We start from the raw sequence: 19,213 nt of genomic DNA on the forward strand, positions 1-19,213 counted from the left end.
CCTGATAACTTTAAACAATGTTTAATGGTTACTTCCAATTAACTTTACATTGTATTCTATGTTAGGAGTTGTAGTCCATTGAAAACGCCTGAACATTAAAACTGCACATAAAAACATTAGGGGGGAGGGATAGCTCAGTGGTTTGAGCATTGGCCTGCTAAACCCAATCCTTGAGGGGGCCACTTAGGGATCGGGGCAAAAGCAGTACTTGGTCCTGCTAGTGAAGGCAGGGGGCTGGACTCAATGATCTTTCAAGGTCCCTTCCAGTTCTAGGAGATAATAAATTAATGGAGATATCCTATTATTTTATTTATTATTAACATTGTCTATCTTAACAGGAAAATATCTGATAACAGATTATGGCTTTTCCTAATATCTCCAAGCACTGGATTAATTGCTTTGAATTTGGAAATGGATCTTGTCCTGGAACGTTCAGATCATCAGGTATTCGAGGTGCAATGTATTTGTTCATGACTGGAGCGATCTTCATCACCATCTTTGGGAATCTAGCCATAATCATTTCAATCTCCTATTTCAAACAGCTTCGCTCTCCAACCAACTTCCTGATCCTCTCCATGGCTGTCACAGACTTTCTTCTGGGACTCACCGTTATGCCCTACAGCATGGTCAGATCTGTGGAGAACTGCTGGTATTTTGGGCTCACGTTTTGCAAAGTCCACTATAGTTTTGATGTGATGCTCTGTGTAACTTCTATCTTCCATCTTTGTTCCATTGCTGTTGATCGCTTTTATGCTATCTGTTACCCACTGCATTATTCTAGCAAAGTAACCATCTCTGTGATAAAGCGAATGCTAGCCGTTTGTTGGTCAGTACCAGCTGCTTTTGTTTTAGGGGTGTCTTTCCCGGAAGCATATGCTTCTGGAATAGAGGGCTATCAGATTTTAGATGCATGCTCTAGTTCCTGTCTAGTTATAGTTAATAAATTATGGGGAACAGTTTTGTTCACAGTTGGCTTCTTTACTCCTTGCTGTATTATGCTAGGAATTTATGTCAAAATTTTTTTAGTATCCAAAAAGCATGCACGTCTTATAAGCAGCATGCCTGAAAATGCAAATCACAAAAAGCCAAATCAACTTTCCAAGAATAAAGACAGGAAGGCTGCTAAGACACTGAGTATAGTCATGGGGGTGTTCCTAATATGCTGGTTTCCATGTTTCTTCACAGTTTTAATTGAGCCATTTTTAAATTTCTCTTCTCCTGCACTGTTGTTTGATGCCTTAACATGGTGTGGCTATTTTAATTCTACCTGTAATCCATTAATATATGGTTTTTTCTACCCATGGTTTCGAAAAGCACTGAGATACATATTAGGTAAAATATTCCAGACACACTTCTAGACAGCTAGTCTGTTTCCTGAAAATCAATAATGTGTCTGGTTATAACAATTGAATCCAGTGGTGATTTTCAGTTAAAAAGTGGGCATTGTTTTGTTGAATATTATAGTGTAAAATTAAAGATGTCTTATTCATCTTTCATAATTATTATTACAGCATGCTATCATCTAATAGTTTTCACTGATTATCTCCCAACAGTATGAGTGGCAATACAGAGTGCATGATTATGTTTAAGTAAGCTCTTAGCAGAAAATGTCAGTACCTGTCTCTCATAATTCAGTAATATATACACCTCTACCTCGATATAACGCTGTCCTAGGGAGCCAAAAAATCTTACCGCGTTATAGGTGAAACCGCGTTATATCAAACTTGCTTTGATCCACCGGAGTGCACAGCCCCACCCTGGAGCACTGCTTTACCGCGTTATATCAGAATTTGTGTTATATCAGGTCGCGTTGTATCGGGGTAGAGGTGTGTGTATATATATATATTTGCAAAGGATTATCAATCTAAATGAACATTTGCAACCAGAAAATGATGAAGCAGAGCAACACCTTCAACAAAAGAATGGATTAAGCAAAGCTGGCACAAGGTGAAAATTTCATGTTAAGTTCTACATGAAACAGATTTATAGATGTGGACTTGGTAACAAAGAGCTATCACCTGACTTACCAAAACAAAAGCCCTACTTATGATTAATAGAGCCCTAGGGAGGCTGCGCAGCAGGCAGCCAATTAGAGAGAGGCTGTGTGGAGCAGCCAATCAGGGCCAGGCTGGCCCATATAGGAAGGGCTGCAGAGCAGCTTCAGTCACTCCCTGGAGCTTGAGGAGAACTGGCTGTCTTGCAGGCTGAAGGCAGCAAGCACCCTGGGCAGAGCAGTGCTGCAGGCAGAGACCCAGGGAGCTTAAAGGCAGCTCCTGGCAGGCTGGAAGGATCTGCAGGCTGAGGCCAGCACAAAGAGGGTGCTAGCAGGGCCATCCCTAGCTATTCTGAGGCCCTACGCAGACCCCCTGTGGGGGGGGGGTTGGCTTGGGGGTAAGAGGGAAACAGTTCACAAGCGGTGCGGCTGGGGCCGGGTTGCTGCACTTCCTGTCACCGGTGAGTGCAAGCCTGGCTCTGCTTCAGTCCTCAGGGGAGTGGGGGCGGGGCTGGGGCAGGGCAGGGGCAGGAAGAGGTGGGGCTTGGGTGGAGAAAAGGTGGGGCTGGGATGGGGGCCATGGGGAAGAGGCGGGGCAGGGGCTGGAGCAGCATGCAGCTGTACAGGGCATCAGGAAATTTGGTGACCCAACTTTGTGGCTGCATACTTTGTGTTTGGGTAAGGATGGCCTTGGGTGCTAGGGCCACAGGGAAGTGGCCCAGAGAAATCTATTGAGGAGTGGGAGGAGACGTAGCAAGTAGTGGCCATCTCCAGGGTCCCTGGGCCAGGACCTGGGGTAGTGGGCAGGCCTGTGTCTCTCCCCGCCACTGAGGAAGTAGCAGACAATTGGCTGCAGTAGCCACTGAGAGAAGTGGCTGGACAGCAAAATGTGATACTGTCCCCTGGAAAAGGGGAAGCACAGAGTGCAGCACAGTCGGAGGGCTGTGTCATGAAGAGGACACCGCAGTCCTGGGAGTGACCTGGGTCCAGGAGCAGAATTGATCGCGGCAAGACATCACCAGAAGAGGGCGCACTGGTGAACAGAGCTAATCCCCAGAACAGCCAGCAGGAGGCGCTGCAGTGGTGAGTCTACCCCGTCACACTACTGAAGTCAATAGAGCTCCATACAGGCACAGGACTCCACCTCCACAAGTCAGCACACAGGATCCAGGCCCAAACAAGCAATTGAGTAGATGTGGACAAAATATAAATAAATATTTTAACCACTACAAACTGTATTTGTCTTTTATTATTGTTTGCAGTGTGTAGTAGCCATATTAGTCCCAGCAAATGAGAGAGACAAGGTGGGTGAGGTAATATCTTTTATTGGACCAACTTCTGTTGGTGGAAGGGAGAAGCTTTCAAGCCTCACAGAGTCAAAGAACTCTGTGGAGTTTAAAAACTTGTCTTTTCCACCACCGGAAGTTGAGCCAATAAAAGATGTAACCTCATCCACCTTGTCTCGCTTTTATTATTGTAATTCTAGTTCAGCATTGTAATTCAATTTTCTCTTTATATTACTTGTCTCAGACTTCATCTCCTTAATTTCTGTTCTTTCCTTTTGTTTCTTCAGTAAGTGAGCTATCTACATTCTAGTCTAACATGCCATACAAGTGTACAGCTGGGAGCTATAGTAGGAAATACGGGGTGAAATTCTGGGGAAATATGGGGAATTTTTCCATTGACTTCAAAAGGGTTTCACCCATGTAGTCTCCTGCAACATGCAGTGTAATCAGTACATGCATTTCACTATTTTTTTTAAGTTCTGAAATTAAGATGATGGTAGAAGGAAAAAAGCAATGAATTTCATAATCTTCATTTTAAAGCATAGGCAGAGTGTCTGGGTCACACAATAACGCACAGTGGGAGGCAGTGACTGCACCTTCTCCCTCTCTGCTCAGGATTTTGCAAGTGTGTGATATGTCCATCTTCCTCACCTCCCAGTCCCTTCCCACCTCTGTGGCTTCCTTCTCTCTTGTCTGGTGTGGAGGTCTCCCATGGTCCCACTATCCTGAACCTCTCAGCTAGTCCCCTTGACTCCACCCCCTTTAATCTCCTAACCAACCTACATTCTTTCCCTCTTGTCTCGCATCATTTTGAAAGAAATTAAACCATTTTTATTGCATTGCAATACTTTTCTTTCATTTTGATTCAATTTAAAAATTTGGTTTGTTTCAATTTCATTTTAAAATGGTTTTCATGTTTGTTTTTTTCCTTTTTCTCTCACTTCCCCTTTATTTGACTGGAGAGGGTAGAGGGAAGGACAGAAAGAAGGGAAAACAAAACAAAACAAAACAAAAAACCCACCACCACCCCAACACAATAATGTTTTTCAATCAAAATGAAAATTTTAGTTCCAATAAAATTTCAAATAATATAAACATTTTCATGAAAATGTTCATGTAGTCAAAAAAGCCATTTTTCATCATAAAAACTTTAACTGAACATTTTTGATTATCTCTAATAAGCCTCATTTCAATACTTTAATACAGCTCACAGCACAAGATTCTCTTTTTTCTTAAAAAAAAAATGTTTGAGAGAGAAGTTCAATCCCACAGAACAGAATAGTCTTAGGACCTCATAAGAAGCACACTAAACACAACTATTAATTCTCCTTCCTTGTATATTGCTGCTTTCCCGCTCTGGTTTTCTGTATTTTGCTTGTTTAAACTGGAGGCTGGCTTGGGCAGGGGTCTCTTTGGTACATTTCTGTAAAATACCATGCAGTAGTAATAACAATGATCTTCAGGGCAGGCAGCAAGGTCTAACAGATAAAGCATTAGCTGGGGACTCAGGATACTTGAGTTCTATTTGCAGCTATCCTACTGCGTGACCTTGGGCAAGTCACTTTGGCCCAGACAGATCCACAAAGGGATTTAGTCACCTCATTTCCAGTTTTAAGTATCATTGTGATCCACATAACCCTGCTTGGCTGCCACCTATCCTGCTAGCTGCCTAAACTCACTCAGCACCAACGTTTTTGCTATAAAAGGTCCCCTAGGCATGTACCTCTGAGCATGAGTACTGCTGCCACAGGCAGGCATCCAGATGCCTGTCTTATGACTAAGCCCCAGTGTGATCCTCAAAGCAGATGGAGAGATGGTGCAATGTCTATTTTCTCCATGGGGCCCAATTCATTAGGCATGCTCAGAGCACATCTACCGCCACAGAAATTGGCTGTGAGGGGAAGAGGTGGTAAACTCTCTTATAGCCTTTAGCCCAGTGATTAGGGTATTCACCAGTATGTGGGAGATCCTGGTACAATTCTCCCTTCTGTCTAATGAGGAGAAGGGATTTGAAGAGGTGGGTGCCCTAAGCACTGGATTGCAGAGTGATTATCACTCTGTCTCTAGCCCAACTAACATTTAATAAAAGAGGAATGGCTTCAACAAGAGAGACTGAGCAAGACCCACATCAGAACATACCATAATCTAGATGCTCATGCTGTCACCACCGGGCCTTCTTCTCTTCCTCCACCCCCTTTCCCGCCCCCCCCCCCCCCCCTATTTCCTTGGTACTTCTTACAGCAAGTGCCTTGGGTGTCTAAACTGCTCTGGGAAAGGGATTCCTCGCTGTGGGTCACAAGCAGCAATAGGTACCTTCCTGCAGGCTGGATTTAGGTGCCAAATATTGTGTGAGGGGTGTGGCTTAGGACACATGCCTCTCATTGGCATCTTCCACTATCTAGTTTTGGATTTTGTAGATCCCATTCTTTGGCCCCTGTCTTTCCCCAGGTACTGTATAGGCAGCCTAGGCACCTAATTCTGACTTTGTGGCTCCCATTGTTGTTCCACTGATTTTCAAGACACCTAGAAGTTAGGCATTGAAATGCCTAAATTCCTTTTTGGATTCAGGCCATCGCCTCTCTGCACCAGTTTCCCCATCTGTAAAATGGGGATAATGATACTGACCTCCTTTGTAAAGAGTATTGCAATCTGCCAATTAAAAGTGCTATCTCACAATATAATTTAAAACAGTAAGGAGGAGCGATCTTGGGCAGGAAACATGGAAAGGATACCCAGGGAAATGGACAAAGAAAGAATACATCCATGTAAGTACTATTAGCAAAGTCTGCCAAAAGTTGGTTTATATGTAGTACCTTAGACTCTACACCCACCCTGATCTGCCGTAGGTTCAATGCTGTAGGCAAATATTTCACATAGCATTACTATATAATGCTTGACTCATCCTAACAAAGGTGTAATGTGACAAAGCACACCCCAGTGAAAAATTAAATACGAGGATAATGTAGCCATTGTGAAGATACCAGTACAATGGTATTAATATTATATATTTCATTGTGCTTTAAGCTGCTGATTGAGAGTTTTAAAACCTGATTCTAGAAGTGGAAAAAGATAAGAGCTTTGATTACCTATGCACCAGGCTAATGAGGCTTTGGAGTCTATCTACTTGTGTGGTTTTCATCATTACACTATTTTGTCTCTTTCCAGTCATTAGTGGATTTATCCTCAAAACACCAGTGAGGTTAGTAAACGCTATTTACAAATGGGGAAATTGAAGCATGGATTAGATTAAACGATTTATCCAAGGTCATGCATGTGGCCACCTGCATCTTTAGGCTCCTAAATCTGTCCCTTAGCCTGGTATTTATAATCTTTTCTATGTTTTTTGTAAACTTCTGTATCTCTGGAAAACTGAGAAATTCATGCTCTATCCAACTTTTTAAAAGAGAAGTATATTGTAGCAAATCCTAGGATTTGCTACAATATTTATAATCGTATTTATAATCTATAATTCATAATTTATAAATAATCATATAATATAATATACATTTACATAATCTATTATATTTATATAATCTATACTTTATATATTCTATAACTTATAATTGTATGATAATATTTATAATCTTTTCTATTTTTTTTTAAATCTCTGGAAAGCTGATAAAGACATGATCTATCCAACCTTTTAAAAGGGAAGTATATTGATACCCTAATTTAAAAATGACCTTGATTACCCACTGTGACATTACACCCCACATTCTTCATAGAAATATTGTTATGATATAAATATGGCATATCTAAGATATGTTTTATGTAAGATCGGTCATGTGAGGTATCATTGAAAATGTTAAGATCTACAAAATATGTTTATCCAATTTGTATGCATGTATCATTTCTGTATCTGAAGTTAGGAATATTGACTATATAACAATTACAACTGCGTGTGTACTTGGGGGAATGCTCACCAGACAGTAGGCAATCAGCCTGAATGAGCCATTTAAGAAGGACAATAGAACTTTGAAGATACTAATCTCCCACCTTCTTGAGGAGCTGCCTGGGATGTTGCTTTGATATCACCTGGTACGAAGTACCACCTTGGACACTGCTGGCATTTTTCCACTGGAAACAAAGGATTGCCACCTTATGTAAATCCTACTTAAGGCTAGGAAGTAAGTCAATCAGGGCTTTTCTCCATTGCCTCCCTGCCCAAGAAAAAAGACTGCTTAAAGTACCTGAAGAGACAGAGGAACTAAGCTGGGGAAAGGCAAGGGCTGAGTCCAGTCTGAGACAGGGGTCTAGTCTGTAAAGAGAAATAACTGGAACTCTAAGCTGCAGAAACTCTGCAACCTGCCTAAAACACCATTTTGGGTGAGAAATTACATTTTGTTACCCGTTTCTTTAGTGAATTAAGATTAGGTTGTGTGTTTTGTTTTATTTGCTCAATAATCTGCTCTGTTCTGTTTGCTAACCCTTATAATCACTTAAAATTTAACTTTTGTAGTTAATAAACTTATTTCTTGTTTATTTCAAAACCCAGTTTGTGCAATTCATATCTAAGGGGGCAAAAAGCTGTGCATCTCTCCCTCCACATTGAGGGAGGAGGCGATTTTTATGAGCTTGCATTGTACAGATCTCTCTATACAGCACACTACAATATTATTTGGGGGTTTACACTCCAGATGGTGTGTGCACTGGAGTGCTAGCCATTCCATTAGCTGAATCCTCCTACACAGAGTTGATTTCAGTCTGTGTCTGCAGCTGGTTGTGGCCTTGCCTGGGTGTGTGCTGGAAAGGGGCTTGACAGGGGCTGGCACAGCAACCCAGTGCAAGGGAAACCCAGGCTGGTAGGACTGACAGGCTCAGTGGGACCCCAGCACATCTGGTGGCACCTGGATAGGGGGGTCCAACCCATCACACCCACCTTTGGGAAGACTGCAAAAAACCCGTGGCTTGGCACTATTCATCACAAAGACTTAAGCCTGGGATGAGGACATCAAAGAATGTAACAAGTCAGGATTGAAGTTGATTGGCAAGAACAGTGTAGGGAAATATACTGTAGGGATAAATTGTGTCTCCAATTCATTCACCATAGGCACTGACTTTCCCATGGGTGGTCCCCACTCTGCCCCCAGCCCCGTTCCACTCCACCCCTTCCATGAGGCCCCGCCCCTACCCTGCCTCTTCCCACCCCTGCCTTGCCCCCATCCCAACCGCTTTCCCAAAGTCCCCACCCCAGCTCCGCCCTCCTCCCTTCCCCTATTCCAACTCCTTTCCCAAATCCTCGCCCCTGCCTCCTCCTCTGAGCACACCACGTTCCCACTCCTTCCCCCTCCCAGAGCATGCTAATACTGCCAAACAGTTGTTTGGCAGTGGCTGGGCGGGAAGCACTGGGAGGTAGGCGGAGGAGTGGGGACGGGGTGCACTGAGGGGAGGGAGAGGAGGAGGAGGAGACAGAGGTGGGGGGTGAGGGGAGCTTGGCTACCACCCACTAATTTTTCCCTGTGGGTGCTCCTATAGCATTCACCATTAACTGATATCTAGATCCTCAGAGGTATTTTTGGTTCCTAACGTCAGTTGATTTCAGTAGAAGTTGGAAGCCTAAATACGTTCGGGAATCTGAGCCTGTTTGGTTAAATAATACAGGATTTGTCCTACATTATGCAGATATACATGATCCTATACTCTAAGGAGCTCTTATCTGACCCTCATTATCTTTAGCATTACATTCACTTTAATATTTTTAAAAGAAAAAGAGAGGCTTGTCTTTGTACCTAGCACTTAGTGCAAAGAGCGTGTTTTAGCTGCAGAGCAGTTCACTATCGTACCTCAACCTTCACACCCTTTTGTGATGTAGGTAAGTGTTTTACATGCCTGTTTTACAGAGGGGGAAACTAAGGGCTGGTCTACACTAGGAAATTAGATCAGTATAATTACATGGCTCAGGGATGTGAAAAATCCACACCCCAGAGTGACGCAGTTAAACCGACGTAACCCCCAGTGTAGACAGCATTAGGTTGGTGGGAGAATTCTCCTGTCAACCTAGCTATCACCTTTCAGGGAGATGGATTACCTATGCCAATGGGAGCAGGGGGCGGCTCCAGGCACCAGCACACCAAGCATGTGCCTGGGGTGCAAGTCGCGGGGGGCAGCCTGCCAGTCCCTGTGACGGTGGCAGTCAGGCAGCCTTCAGCAGCATGCCTGCAGGAGGTCCGCCAGTCCTGAGGCTTTGGTGGAAATTCGGTGGCGGGGACGCCGAAGGCGCGGGACCGGTGGACCTCCCACAGGCATGCCGCCGAACCCATGCTACCACTGGACCTCCCGCAGGCGTGCCACCGAAAGCCACCTGACTGCCATGCTTGGGGCAGCGAAATACATAGAGCCGCCCCTGAATGAGAGAACCCCATCTGTTGGCATAGGTTGTGTCCTCACTGAAGGGCTACAGCTGTGTTGCTGCAACGTTTTAAGTGTAGACAAGCCCTAAGGCAAAGAGGGTAAGTGATTTATCCAAAGTACAGAAAAAGTCAGTGTTAAGAGTATGAATTAGTACTCAGGCAATCCTGTCAACCTGTCTTCTGTTCTAATACCGGAAACATGCTATTAACTTTTATACAACACACTGGAGCATAGGACAAGAATGAAGGACAATTGTTACTGAGTCAAATTTCCATAGTGGTAATGTTTCTGGAAATATTCTGTCGGATAGTGAGAAGCAGGACATAACATACTATCAATACTGTAGGAAACAAAGGAAAAGATGATAAATATCTCCTGCCATTCAAAATGATTAGAAAGGTATTTAAATTGACTAACCACAAATGCACCAAAATTCAAACATTGTGTATTTTTGTTTAGGAGCAAATCTTGTTTAGTAGTTGCCTTTGCCGCAGGTCTGTTGTGCACTGTGACCAGAAGACAGTAATTACATTTCATAGAAAAATCACCATAATTTTAAAGCCAGAGCAGGGCTCTGTAATTACGTTAACAGAAATCATGGCTTCAAAATGATGGTATTGTCTTAAGAGTCACCTCTAATCAAAAGATTGGAGCCATTTAATTGCTGAAGGTAAAAGAAAAATATGGAGGAGGCAAAGAAGCAAAAACCAATGTTGAGATCTGGGGAGATCACATTAGTACCCCCAAGAGATTTTCCTTCATTTACTTACTAAAGGCCAAATAGTTCTAGGGTTTTTTCCCCATTTGGTTCCAAATCTCCTGAGATCTGTTTGTAAAGCCATAAAAGCACAGCGTGTTGTATCCATTAGTAATTCCAGGCAGTCACTCTGAGCAAATCTGCCCTTAAAATTCAATATGACCTTTTGCACAAGGGGAACAATAAGCAAGTTGTTTTAAAACCAGCTTGTGATCTATCAAGCCTTTCCCTGGACATGGGCAGATAAGGGGAGGGAAAATGAGGTGTGTGTGAAATGCATGACTGGACTCTTGTATTTTCTATATTTGTATTTTACTTTTAAGAAGAGCTACTGCAATAGAGATTAGAGGACTGTGAGCTACTCAGTGAAATCATAATCGTCTACACTGGCAGACCTCCAACCCCTGCTGAGCTCCACTGATTTCTATGCGGCTCTACTGGGGCTCTGGGTCTACCCACATGGAGCCACTTCCAGGACCACAGCCTAAGAGTTTTTCTTTTCTCATTGAAGTTAATGGCACAGGGCTGCCCAGAGGATTCAGGGGGCCTGGGGCAAATTGCCCCACTTGTCGCCCCCCGACCCCCACCCGGGCAGCCCTGTAATGGCAGAGATCCCATTGAGCTCAGTGGTGCAGGATCAGGCTCTAAATGCTACTTTATATGAAAAGTTGAATTAGGCATGAAAGTGAAATCAGCTTCTCCTTTTAGGTCTTATTTTAATGTAGAACACTAGTTTCAAATAGGGAATGCAGAATGATGTCAGTAGTTTCTCCTAGAGACATTGTTACATGGGAGAAAACAGAATCTACCCCTTGTGTGCTCTCCCCAGACCTGAGTGTCTGCAATTCAGAAATAACATGCATTGACAAAAGATTAAGGTAAAATATGAACTATGTGGGCAGATGGCATATCCTACTTACACTGTGCATGCTGCCATACCAAGGGTTACAAACAGAGGGCATTCCAGGTGAATTGTGAACCCAAAAGAAATCCTTGCTATTCTTTACTGCTTATTTATGATGCCTCTTCTCTGCACTGCCTACGCTAAAACTGAGTATCCTTTCCTCATTCAGTTGGAAATGAGATTAAAGTCAGTTCTTTCCCAGATGTCAAGTTCCCCCAGGGAGGAGAATAACTGATTATATAATGTGACAAAGTTCCTCCTCTACCTTGGTGGGTCCTGCGCTTATTGGCAGATTTGCTCACTTCACAGATTCACCCTGTGGGTCACGAAACAGTCCAGAGACCTTCCCCTCTGGTAGAAGCTATAGTCCAGGTCAATTCCTCCTGTGTTTGATCAAGAGTTGGGAGATATGGGGGGGAACCCGAGCCCGCCCTCTACTCCGGGTTCCAGCCCAGGGCCCTGTGGACTGCAGCTGTTTAGAGTGCCTCCTAGTACAGTTGCACGACACCTACAACTCCCTGGGCTACTTCCCCATGGCCTCCTCCCAACACCTTCTTCATCCTCACCACCGGACCTTCCTCCTGATGTCTGATAACGCTTGTACTTCTCAGACCTCCAGCAGTACGCCTACTCACTCTCAGCTTCTTGCACTCCTCTTGCTCCCAGTTTTTTACACACACACCCACCCACCCCCTCTCCCCTGGAGTGAGCCCTTTTATAGCATCAGAGGGGCCTTAATTAGAGTCAGGTGCTTAACTGCCTCACCTGACTCTTAGCAGGTTAATTGGAGTCAGGTGGCCTATTAGCCTGGAGCAGCCCCTGCTCTGGTCACTCAGGGAACAGAAAACTACTTATCCAGTGGCCAGTATATCTCCCTTCTGCTACTCTGCTGTTCCCAACTGGTCTGGGTGTATCACAATAAATATAAATGTAAAAATAAATAGATTGAAGTTCTCCCAACCTCTTGGCTGCCCTCTAACCCGGGTTTACAAAAATAGTTCATGAAGTTGTCTTGAAACATCAGGATGGACCAGCAAAGACCACAAGCAACTTTTAAAATAATTTTGCTTCATAGTTCACAGTTTAAAATATGTAATGAGAATAAAAACCACAAGCTGTATTAGTAGTGGAAACATGAATGTTTCCAATGGCTGATAAATTACAAGATATATTTTAATCTAATATTGTCAGTGAAAATCTGGTGACCTTTATGTTAGCACTTCACACGGCACATAGGGAGCTGGTCTTGTTTGGGATTCAGGGCATTACTGTAATACAAATAATAAATAACTAATCAGTTTATTAAAGCTAATAATATAAAATTGGGATGAAAAATACATGATATTGAATTCACTGCTCTTCCGTTCCCTCCCTGAATGCTTACTATTTAATTTGTTTAATTTTATCATATTGTTTTACATCAGCTGAGCTCATTAAATAGTTACTGTCAACTAACTGTATGTTTTATTCTAATATATGAGCTATATTGCTACGAATATTACAAGTCACATACAAATATTATTGTCTGACCATATTAGCTAAAAGATTATGGTTTCTTCTAATACAACCAAGAACTTTATTGATTGCTCCGAATTTGAAAATGGATCTTGTCCTGAAATGTCCAGGTCATCAGGTGTTCGAGGTGCAATGTATTTGTTCATGACTGGAGTCATCTTCATCACTGTCCTTGGAAATCTTGTCTTATCTTGGAAATCTTCAATCTCCTATTTCAAACAGCTTCACTCTCCAACCAACTTCTTGATTCTGTCCATGGCTATTATAGACTTTCTTTTGGGATTCACCATTATGCCCTACAGCAGGGATGGGCAAACTTTTTGGCCCGAGGGCCACATCGGAGGGCTGGGTAGGAAGGCTGTGCCTCCCCAAACAGCCTGGGCCCCGCCCCCACCCACTTCTCATCCCCTGACTGCCGCCACCCAGTACCCCCTGACCCAAATCGTCCCCCCGGGATCCCACCCCCCTATCCAACCCCCCCTGCTTCCTGTCCCCTGACTGCCCCCCTGGGACCTTCTTCCCCTTATCCACCCCCACCCCCCGCAGCATGGCTGAGGGGGAGGGAGGACAGCAGGGGAGGGCCAGGGGGCTAGCCTCCTCGGTTAGGAGCTCAAGGGCTGGGCAGGACAGTCCTGTGGGCCAGATGTGGCCCATGGGCCGTAGTTTGCCCACCTCTGCCTTGCAGCATGATCATATCTGTGGAGAACTGCTGGTATTTTGGGGTCACCTTCTGCAAAGTCCACTATAGTTTTAATCTGATGCTCTGTTTAGTTTCCATCTTCCATCTTTGTTCCATTGCTGTTGATCACCTTTATGCTATCTGTTACCCACTGCATTATTCTAGCAAAATAACTTTTCCTGTGATAAGGCAATTGCTAGCAATTTGTTGGACAGTGCCAGCTGCTTTTGCTTTCGGGATTGTTTTTTCAGAAGCATATGCTTCTGGAATACAAGGCTATAAGATTTTAGTAGCATGCTCTAGTTTGTGTCCTATTGTGTTCAACAAATTATGGGGTACAGTTTTGTTTACAGTAGGTTTGTTTGCGCCCGGCTGTGTCATGATAGGGATATATGCAATTTTTTTTGTAATATCCAAAAAGCATGCGCGTGTTGTGAACAACATGCCTGATGATGCAAACAATGATGTTAGAAGTCAACTTTCCAAGAAAAAGGACAGAGAGGCTGCTATGACTTTGAGTATATTTATGGGGATGTTCCTAATATGCTGGTTTCCATGTTTCTTTACATTCTTAATTGACCCATTTTTAAATTTCACTACCACTTTAGTTCTGTTTGATGCTTTAAACTGGTTTGGTTACTTCAACTCTACCTGCAATCCATTAATATATGACTTTTTTATTCATGATTTCAGAAAGCATTGAAATATATCTTAAGAGGTAAAATATTCAATCCACAGTCTCATACAACTAATCTTTTTGCTAAAAATCAACCACAATAGAATATCTGAACTTGAAAACAAAATCCAATAGCAAAAAAAAAAAAAAATTCCCTATGAATTACTAGATACTCATTGTTCAGTATACATGGTCTGAAAGATGCAATATACACTTTCACCGAACACTTTCACCAAACACTTTAGTTAAAAAAAGACCTTATGTTTTATCATGATTTTAATTTATTCTTTTTTTCATATACCCCTTTTCTAGGGTAGTATTTAAATTCTTAATATTGAATATTGAATACGTCTTTTTAAACGTATGGTTCCAGAAATCATTTGAATATTAGGTAAAATATTTAATCCACATTCCTGTATGTGTACAGCTAATCTGTTTTCCGAGGCACACTATAAGTGGCTTCTTAGAGCAAACATAACTGATACTAACAGTGTAACTCTCTGTCCTCCTCTAGTGGCTGGACCATGTGTAGATGTTTGAGTCTGCTATTGCCGCCAAGCAAATAGATCTGGTGTGAAACTCTGGCCCCACTAATATCAATGGGAATTTTGCAGTTGACTTCTTTGGAGGCAGGATTTGAACCCAGTTCTTTTAGCTCAGACAATTGAAGCTGATGCTTTCTGGTCCAGGAGGCATGTATTCAGTCCTCACAGATGACCCACTCAGATATGTTGTTATGCAATATTAATATTTAGTTAATAGAAGCCCCCATTATATTCATGGTAACATGTATTGTAGATCTAGATTTAAATTTGACATTAACGATTTAATATACTGTAAATGCATTGCATTCTGACTGCTAAACTAAAGCGTACTTACTTATTTATTTACTGTTTTGTTATATTTTTAGTGCTCTCTTATTGCTTCAGTACCAATACATGTCTTAGCTGAATTTTTAACACAGGTGGCATGAATAATATCCATTTGGATCTCAGAAGGGGTGGGCTTAAAACCCAAAGTGTCAATTGCTTCCTCAAAAGCAGATGGGACTGAAATAGGAAGGAGATATTTGACAGGCTGGCTGCTTGCAACCCACTGATGAAAGTTAGAGATTGGAGTGTGAACAAGTCCCACCTCCCATGAGCAGGTATGGAAACCAAGGGCCTGATCCAGTGCCCTTTAAATCAATAGAAAGATGTGCAGTGAATTCAGTGGGCATCGGACCAGATACCAAAGCAGGGAATGGAGCTCAGGGAAAGAGAGATTTGGCATCTGGAGAGGACAAATGGCAGGAAAAAAAGCCATCATCTACATTTTCAGTCATGAACAATGGCCTCTGAAACCCTTTAAGGGGGGCACTCAGATCCCATGTGCTAAAATTACATGGATAAATAGTATGGAAAATCTCCTGAGCAGTAAGGAGTCAGCAGAGGGCACTGTAATGAAACAGCTCTGGGTGAATCTGCTACTGCTTTTCTGGCTCCTGACCAGATAGAGCAGCCAGGAGAGGGAAGGTTCCCTGGCAGCTGAGATGGCTGGAAATCTGTAGCAAAGTGACAAAGGCAGCTGTTCCTGGCGAGGTCTAAGCATGGCAGAGCTGGGAATGGTTGTGGGTGCAGGTGGTGATTTAAGACTGAAAGGGCATGTATGTAAATAGTATAGATAAGGGTATATGCATCATGTAAATAAAGAAATTGCACTTAAGATATCTGACTCTGTGATGTTAAGTTCTCTCCACCAATGGAAAATGACCTGCTGCAAGGCCTGAAAATTCACCACTCTCAGTCAAAGGGCAACAATACATTAGATAAAATATCAGGATTTGGAGGCAACAAACTACAAATGTTTCTGATGTTTGTATGTTAAATGGCTTCACTATAGTCGCTGCCAGAATTACTCTGGTTTAATATAATGATTTAACAGATTCGGGAATTCACACACACACACACACACACACACACACACACACACACACACACACACACACACACACACACACCCCACTCTATTTCAAAATGGTTTTATAGCTTCCTCTTACTAATTCAGTAGCCACACTGAGGCCTAAAGTTCAGTTCCAAAATCCATATTTAAACCCTGCATAAACTCATAGTACCTTTTTAGGTGCCTAAATATGGATTCAGGAGCTAACTTTAGGTACCTAAGTTATTTTAAATATTGATCAGAGTGTGCCATCAACATACCGCACAATTCCTCATTAGTTGGCCCGGTCAGTACATAGCATGTACTCCAATAACAACATTGCTTCTGGATTGCAAATCCTCAATTCTAGCTATGAACTTTCTCGATAGGGTAGTACTTTGACATTGGAGAAATTGCAACATACTCTTTTTTGGCTGTAGAAGTGTTTCTTCTCAACCAGCCTTTGTCCTATATGAGACACAGGAGATCTTAACAATGCACTGCTTCTGATGAACATAGCTTTTGTGGAATGGTAGCATGGAAGTATCTTTGCTGTTGGGGGAAAAATACGCACTTTTAATTAAATCAAATGTGTTATTCTCTCCTGCATATAAACACTGCAGATCTGCCCCATTTTCCATGGTATTCAGTGATATGGAAAATGGCTTTTCAATTACATGTCAGCCTATACATCAAGACATAGACCTTGTTGATCTTAATGGACCAAAGGTGATATTAAGACATTTCCCTCATTCTTTTCCACCTTCAGTGAGTCTATCTGGACTTTTGTTAGTGTCTAACTCCTGCTCTGCCTGTCTAAGCAGTGACTGGTGCTGTCTGCAGATCCAGTGATTTTTGTTCACACAAGTATTCTATTCGTTAGCCTTCCTTATTCTGATATATTATAGCTAAGAGATGTTGCAACTCACAAATCCCTGTAGATTTATACAATGCCTTCTTCTGGCAAGGATATAGAATCTTTATCTGTAAATACCTGTGTACTGTTTGTATGATCCTTTGTGTCACAGTAGGAGCTGTTATGGACTGGTGTTTTGTTACCTTCTGGAGAATATAACAGATAACGCAAGCAAAAATGGGCAGAACATATCTTAGCTTTTCTGCTACATATCCATGCTAGAAGAAAATTAAAGAACATCCAAACAAGCATAGCCATTTAGTTTTTTGATGAGAAATTGTAAATTTCCATTGAAAACAGACACTTATTGCAAAAAAAAGAAAAAACGGGGGGGGGGGGAGGCGTAGCCAAAAACCCAGTTTTCCAACTAAAAACAGTTTTGACAGAACATTTTCAACCGGCCCTACTCAGCAGAGTAAATGACAGCCCCATCCCATAAATCTTATAATGTAAAAGACCTTTCATGGCTTTCTATTTAACATATTTAAGTAGAGGCAAAGTTCTTCCTCCCATTTTCCAGTATGACTGTGAATCAAATCAAATAATCTCCTCACTGGGATGTTTGTGCATAATTTTTTTCAGTTGTGGTAGCAGAATGAAGAGTTACAGAGTAAATCTGCCAAAGGAAAGAGATGATAGGAGACTAGTGAACTCACCAGAGACAACTACAGGTCTTCTCTGCTGTATATATACTAGCAGCAACCCAGTTAATCTAATAAGAAAAGAGGAAAAAATTCAACTGCATTTTCATTGAGCATTTCCAGAAGGAGTCATATGGAGAAAAAAAGCAATCAAACAAGCTTTGCGAGTTATTACGAAAAAGAAGATTTATACACACTTTGCTGGTAAGTTCTAAAACTGTTCATTGATTTGAGTCAGAAAATTTTCAAAGTCAAATCAAAGATTAGAAACAAAAGCAAAAATCCCAGCCAAAAATGTTTTCAATGAAGAGATGAAGTATGGAGAGAGATCAGGTAAAACATTTTTACTCCAATGTACTGATGTAACCAACTGCATTTTGTAAAGTACTAGAAGAACCGCAATTTATTTGATTTTCCAGTCTCAATAGTGGAATGACTGTATGACAAAGAATTTTCTAATGATTCTTTCAGAGGATATGTTTGTCTCTATATCATAAAAATAATTTAAACCACTATGTAAAATAAAGAAGGCCATTGAATCTGAAAATGTTTGGCAAGATCATTTTGAAACTGACTAGAGAAGAACAGCTGGATCATCTTCAACAACTTATGCTATGCCAGTGACAGATGGAACATCTGTAAATTGTATTAATGAGCTGATAATTACCAATGTGAGGACTGCAGGGCTGGGCTAGAAATTTTGTTTTTCATGAGATTGCAATCTATTACTGAGCATACACACTGTGCTATTTCTTATGCATGTTAATGTCATATGTCCTTTTAAAGCACTAAGGCAAGATAATATACAAAAATCCTTTCCTGAAAGCACTCTTATTCACTTGTGGGTAAACTCAGTAAACACTGGTGCTACTCATAGGAGTAAAGTTATACACATGCTTAAATGCTTGTAGGAATAAGCCTTATTAGACATAAAATCTAATATTGATTCCATCAAAGTCAGTGTTAAAACTCTCGATGACTTTAATGGGGTAAGGACTTGCATTACAATAGACCTGATACTTTCTATATCTTTGATGTAAGAGGTAGAGAGGTGAACGATCACAAAATGTTAAGCATACACACAGCATAATTGGCTTTTGGGTGCATTCATATTAGAGGATTATTTATATAAAATAAAGAACCCTACTATAATGGCTCTATATTTTGATATCAGCCTGGCATACCTGTTGTAAACCTGCAATATGTTTATAATTGCAAATGTTCATATTCTTATCATACAATGGAGTTTCAAATGGATTTTAGAAAAGTATGCCAGAAAGCTTTCATGTACTCTGTGGTACAGAAATAGCCTTATATGAACCTGACATGCTGGGAGAAAGAAAAGAAAAGCAGGAATAGGTGAGGGACAAATAAAGGGGATAGATAACACAGGAGAAGGCATATGGACCCATAGAATTGAAAGGAGGAAGAAATGGGGCTTGCAGAGGGGGTAGTTGATTTGATCAAAATCTGTATTCTATTGAAGAACGAGTGTCTGACATGCACAGAATCTAAGTATCTAATTAAATTTGGTGACCTTGTAGCATGAGAAATGCCCAAAACTTGAGTATTGTG

The 19,213-nt window shown here is 41.8% G+C and overlaps 2 protein-coding genes across 2 annotated transcripts; both read left to right on the plus strand.

Annotated features, from left to right (window-relative positions):
* The first annotated feature begins 398 nt into the window (after positions 1–398).
* LOC117875618 (trace amine-associated receptor 2-like) lies at positions 399–1,358 on the plus strand. The gene has a single exon (XM_034766986.1). The coding sequence runs from the start codon at positions 459–461 to the stop codon at positions 1,356–1,358; it is 900 nt and encodes a 299-aa protein (XP_034622877.1). The 5' UTR covers positions 399–458.
* An 11,550-nt stretch (positions 1,359–12,908) lies between these two features.
* LOC117875619 (trace amine-associated receptor 2-like) lies at positions 12,909–14,188 on the plus strand. The gene is made up of 2 exons (XM_034766987.1): positions 12,909–13,117; positions 13,492–14,188. The coding sequence occupies exons 1-2, from the start codon at positions 12,909–12,911 to the stop codon at positions 14,186–14,188; spliced, it is 906 nt and encodes a 301-aa protein (XP_034622878.1).
* Positions 14,189–19,213: the final 5,025 nt, after the last annotated feature.

This window comes from Trachemys scripta, chromosome 3 (assembly GCF_013100865.1).
Source record: "Trachemys scripta elegans isolate TJP31775 chromosome 3, CAS_Tse_1.0, whole genome shotgun sequence".
In the NCBI taxonomy this organism is placed as follows: Eukaryota; Metazoa; Chordata; order Testudines; family Emydidae; genus Trachemys; species Trachemys scripta.

Coding starts and splice junctions, on each gene's coding strand:
- LOC117875619 (XM_034766987.1), top strand. CDS start 12,909: ATGTCCAGGTCATCAGGTGTTCGAGGTGCAATGTATTTGTTCATGACT. Junction 13,118..13,491: donor ATGCCCTACAGCAGGGATGG/GCAAACTTTTTG, acceptor TCTGCCTTGCAG/CATGATCATATCTGTGGAGA.
- LOC117875618 (XM_034766986.1), top strand. CDS start 459: ATGTATTTGTTCATGACTGGAGCGATCTTCATCACCATCTTTGGGAAT.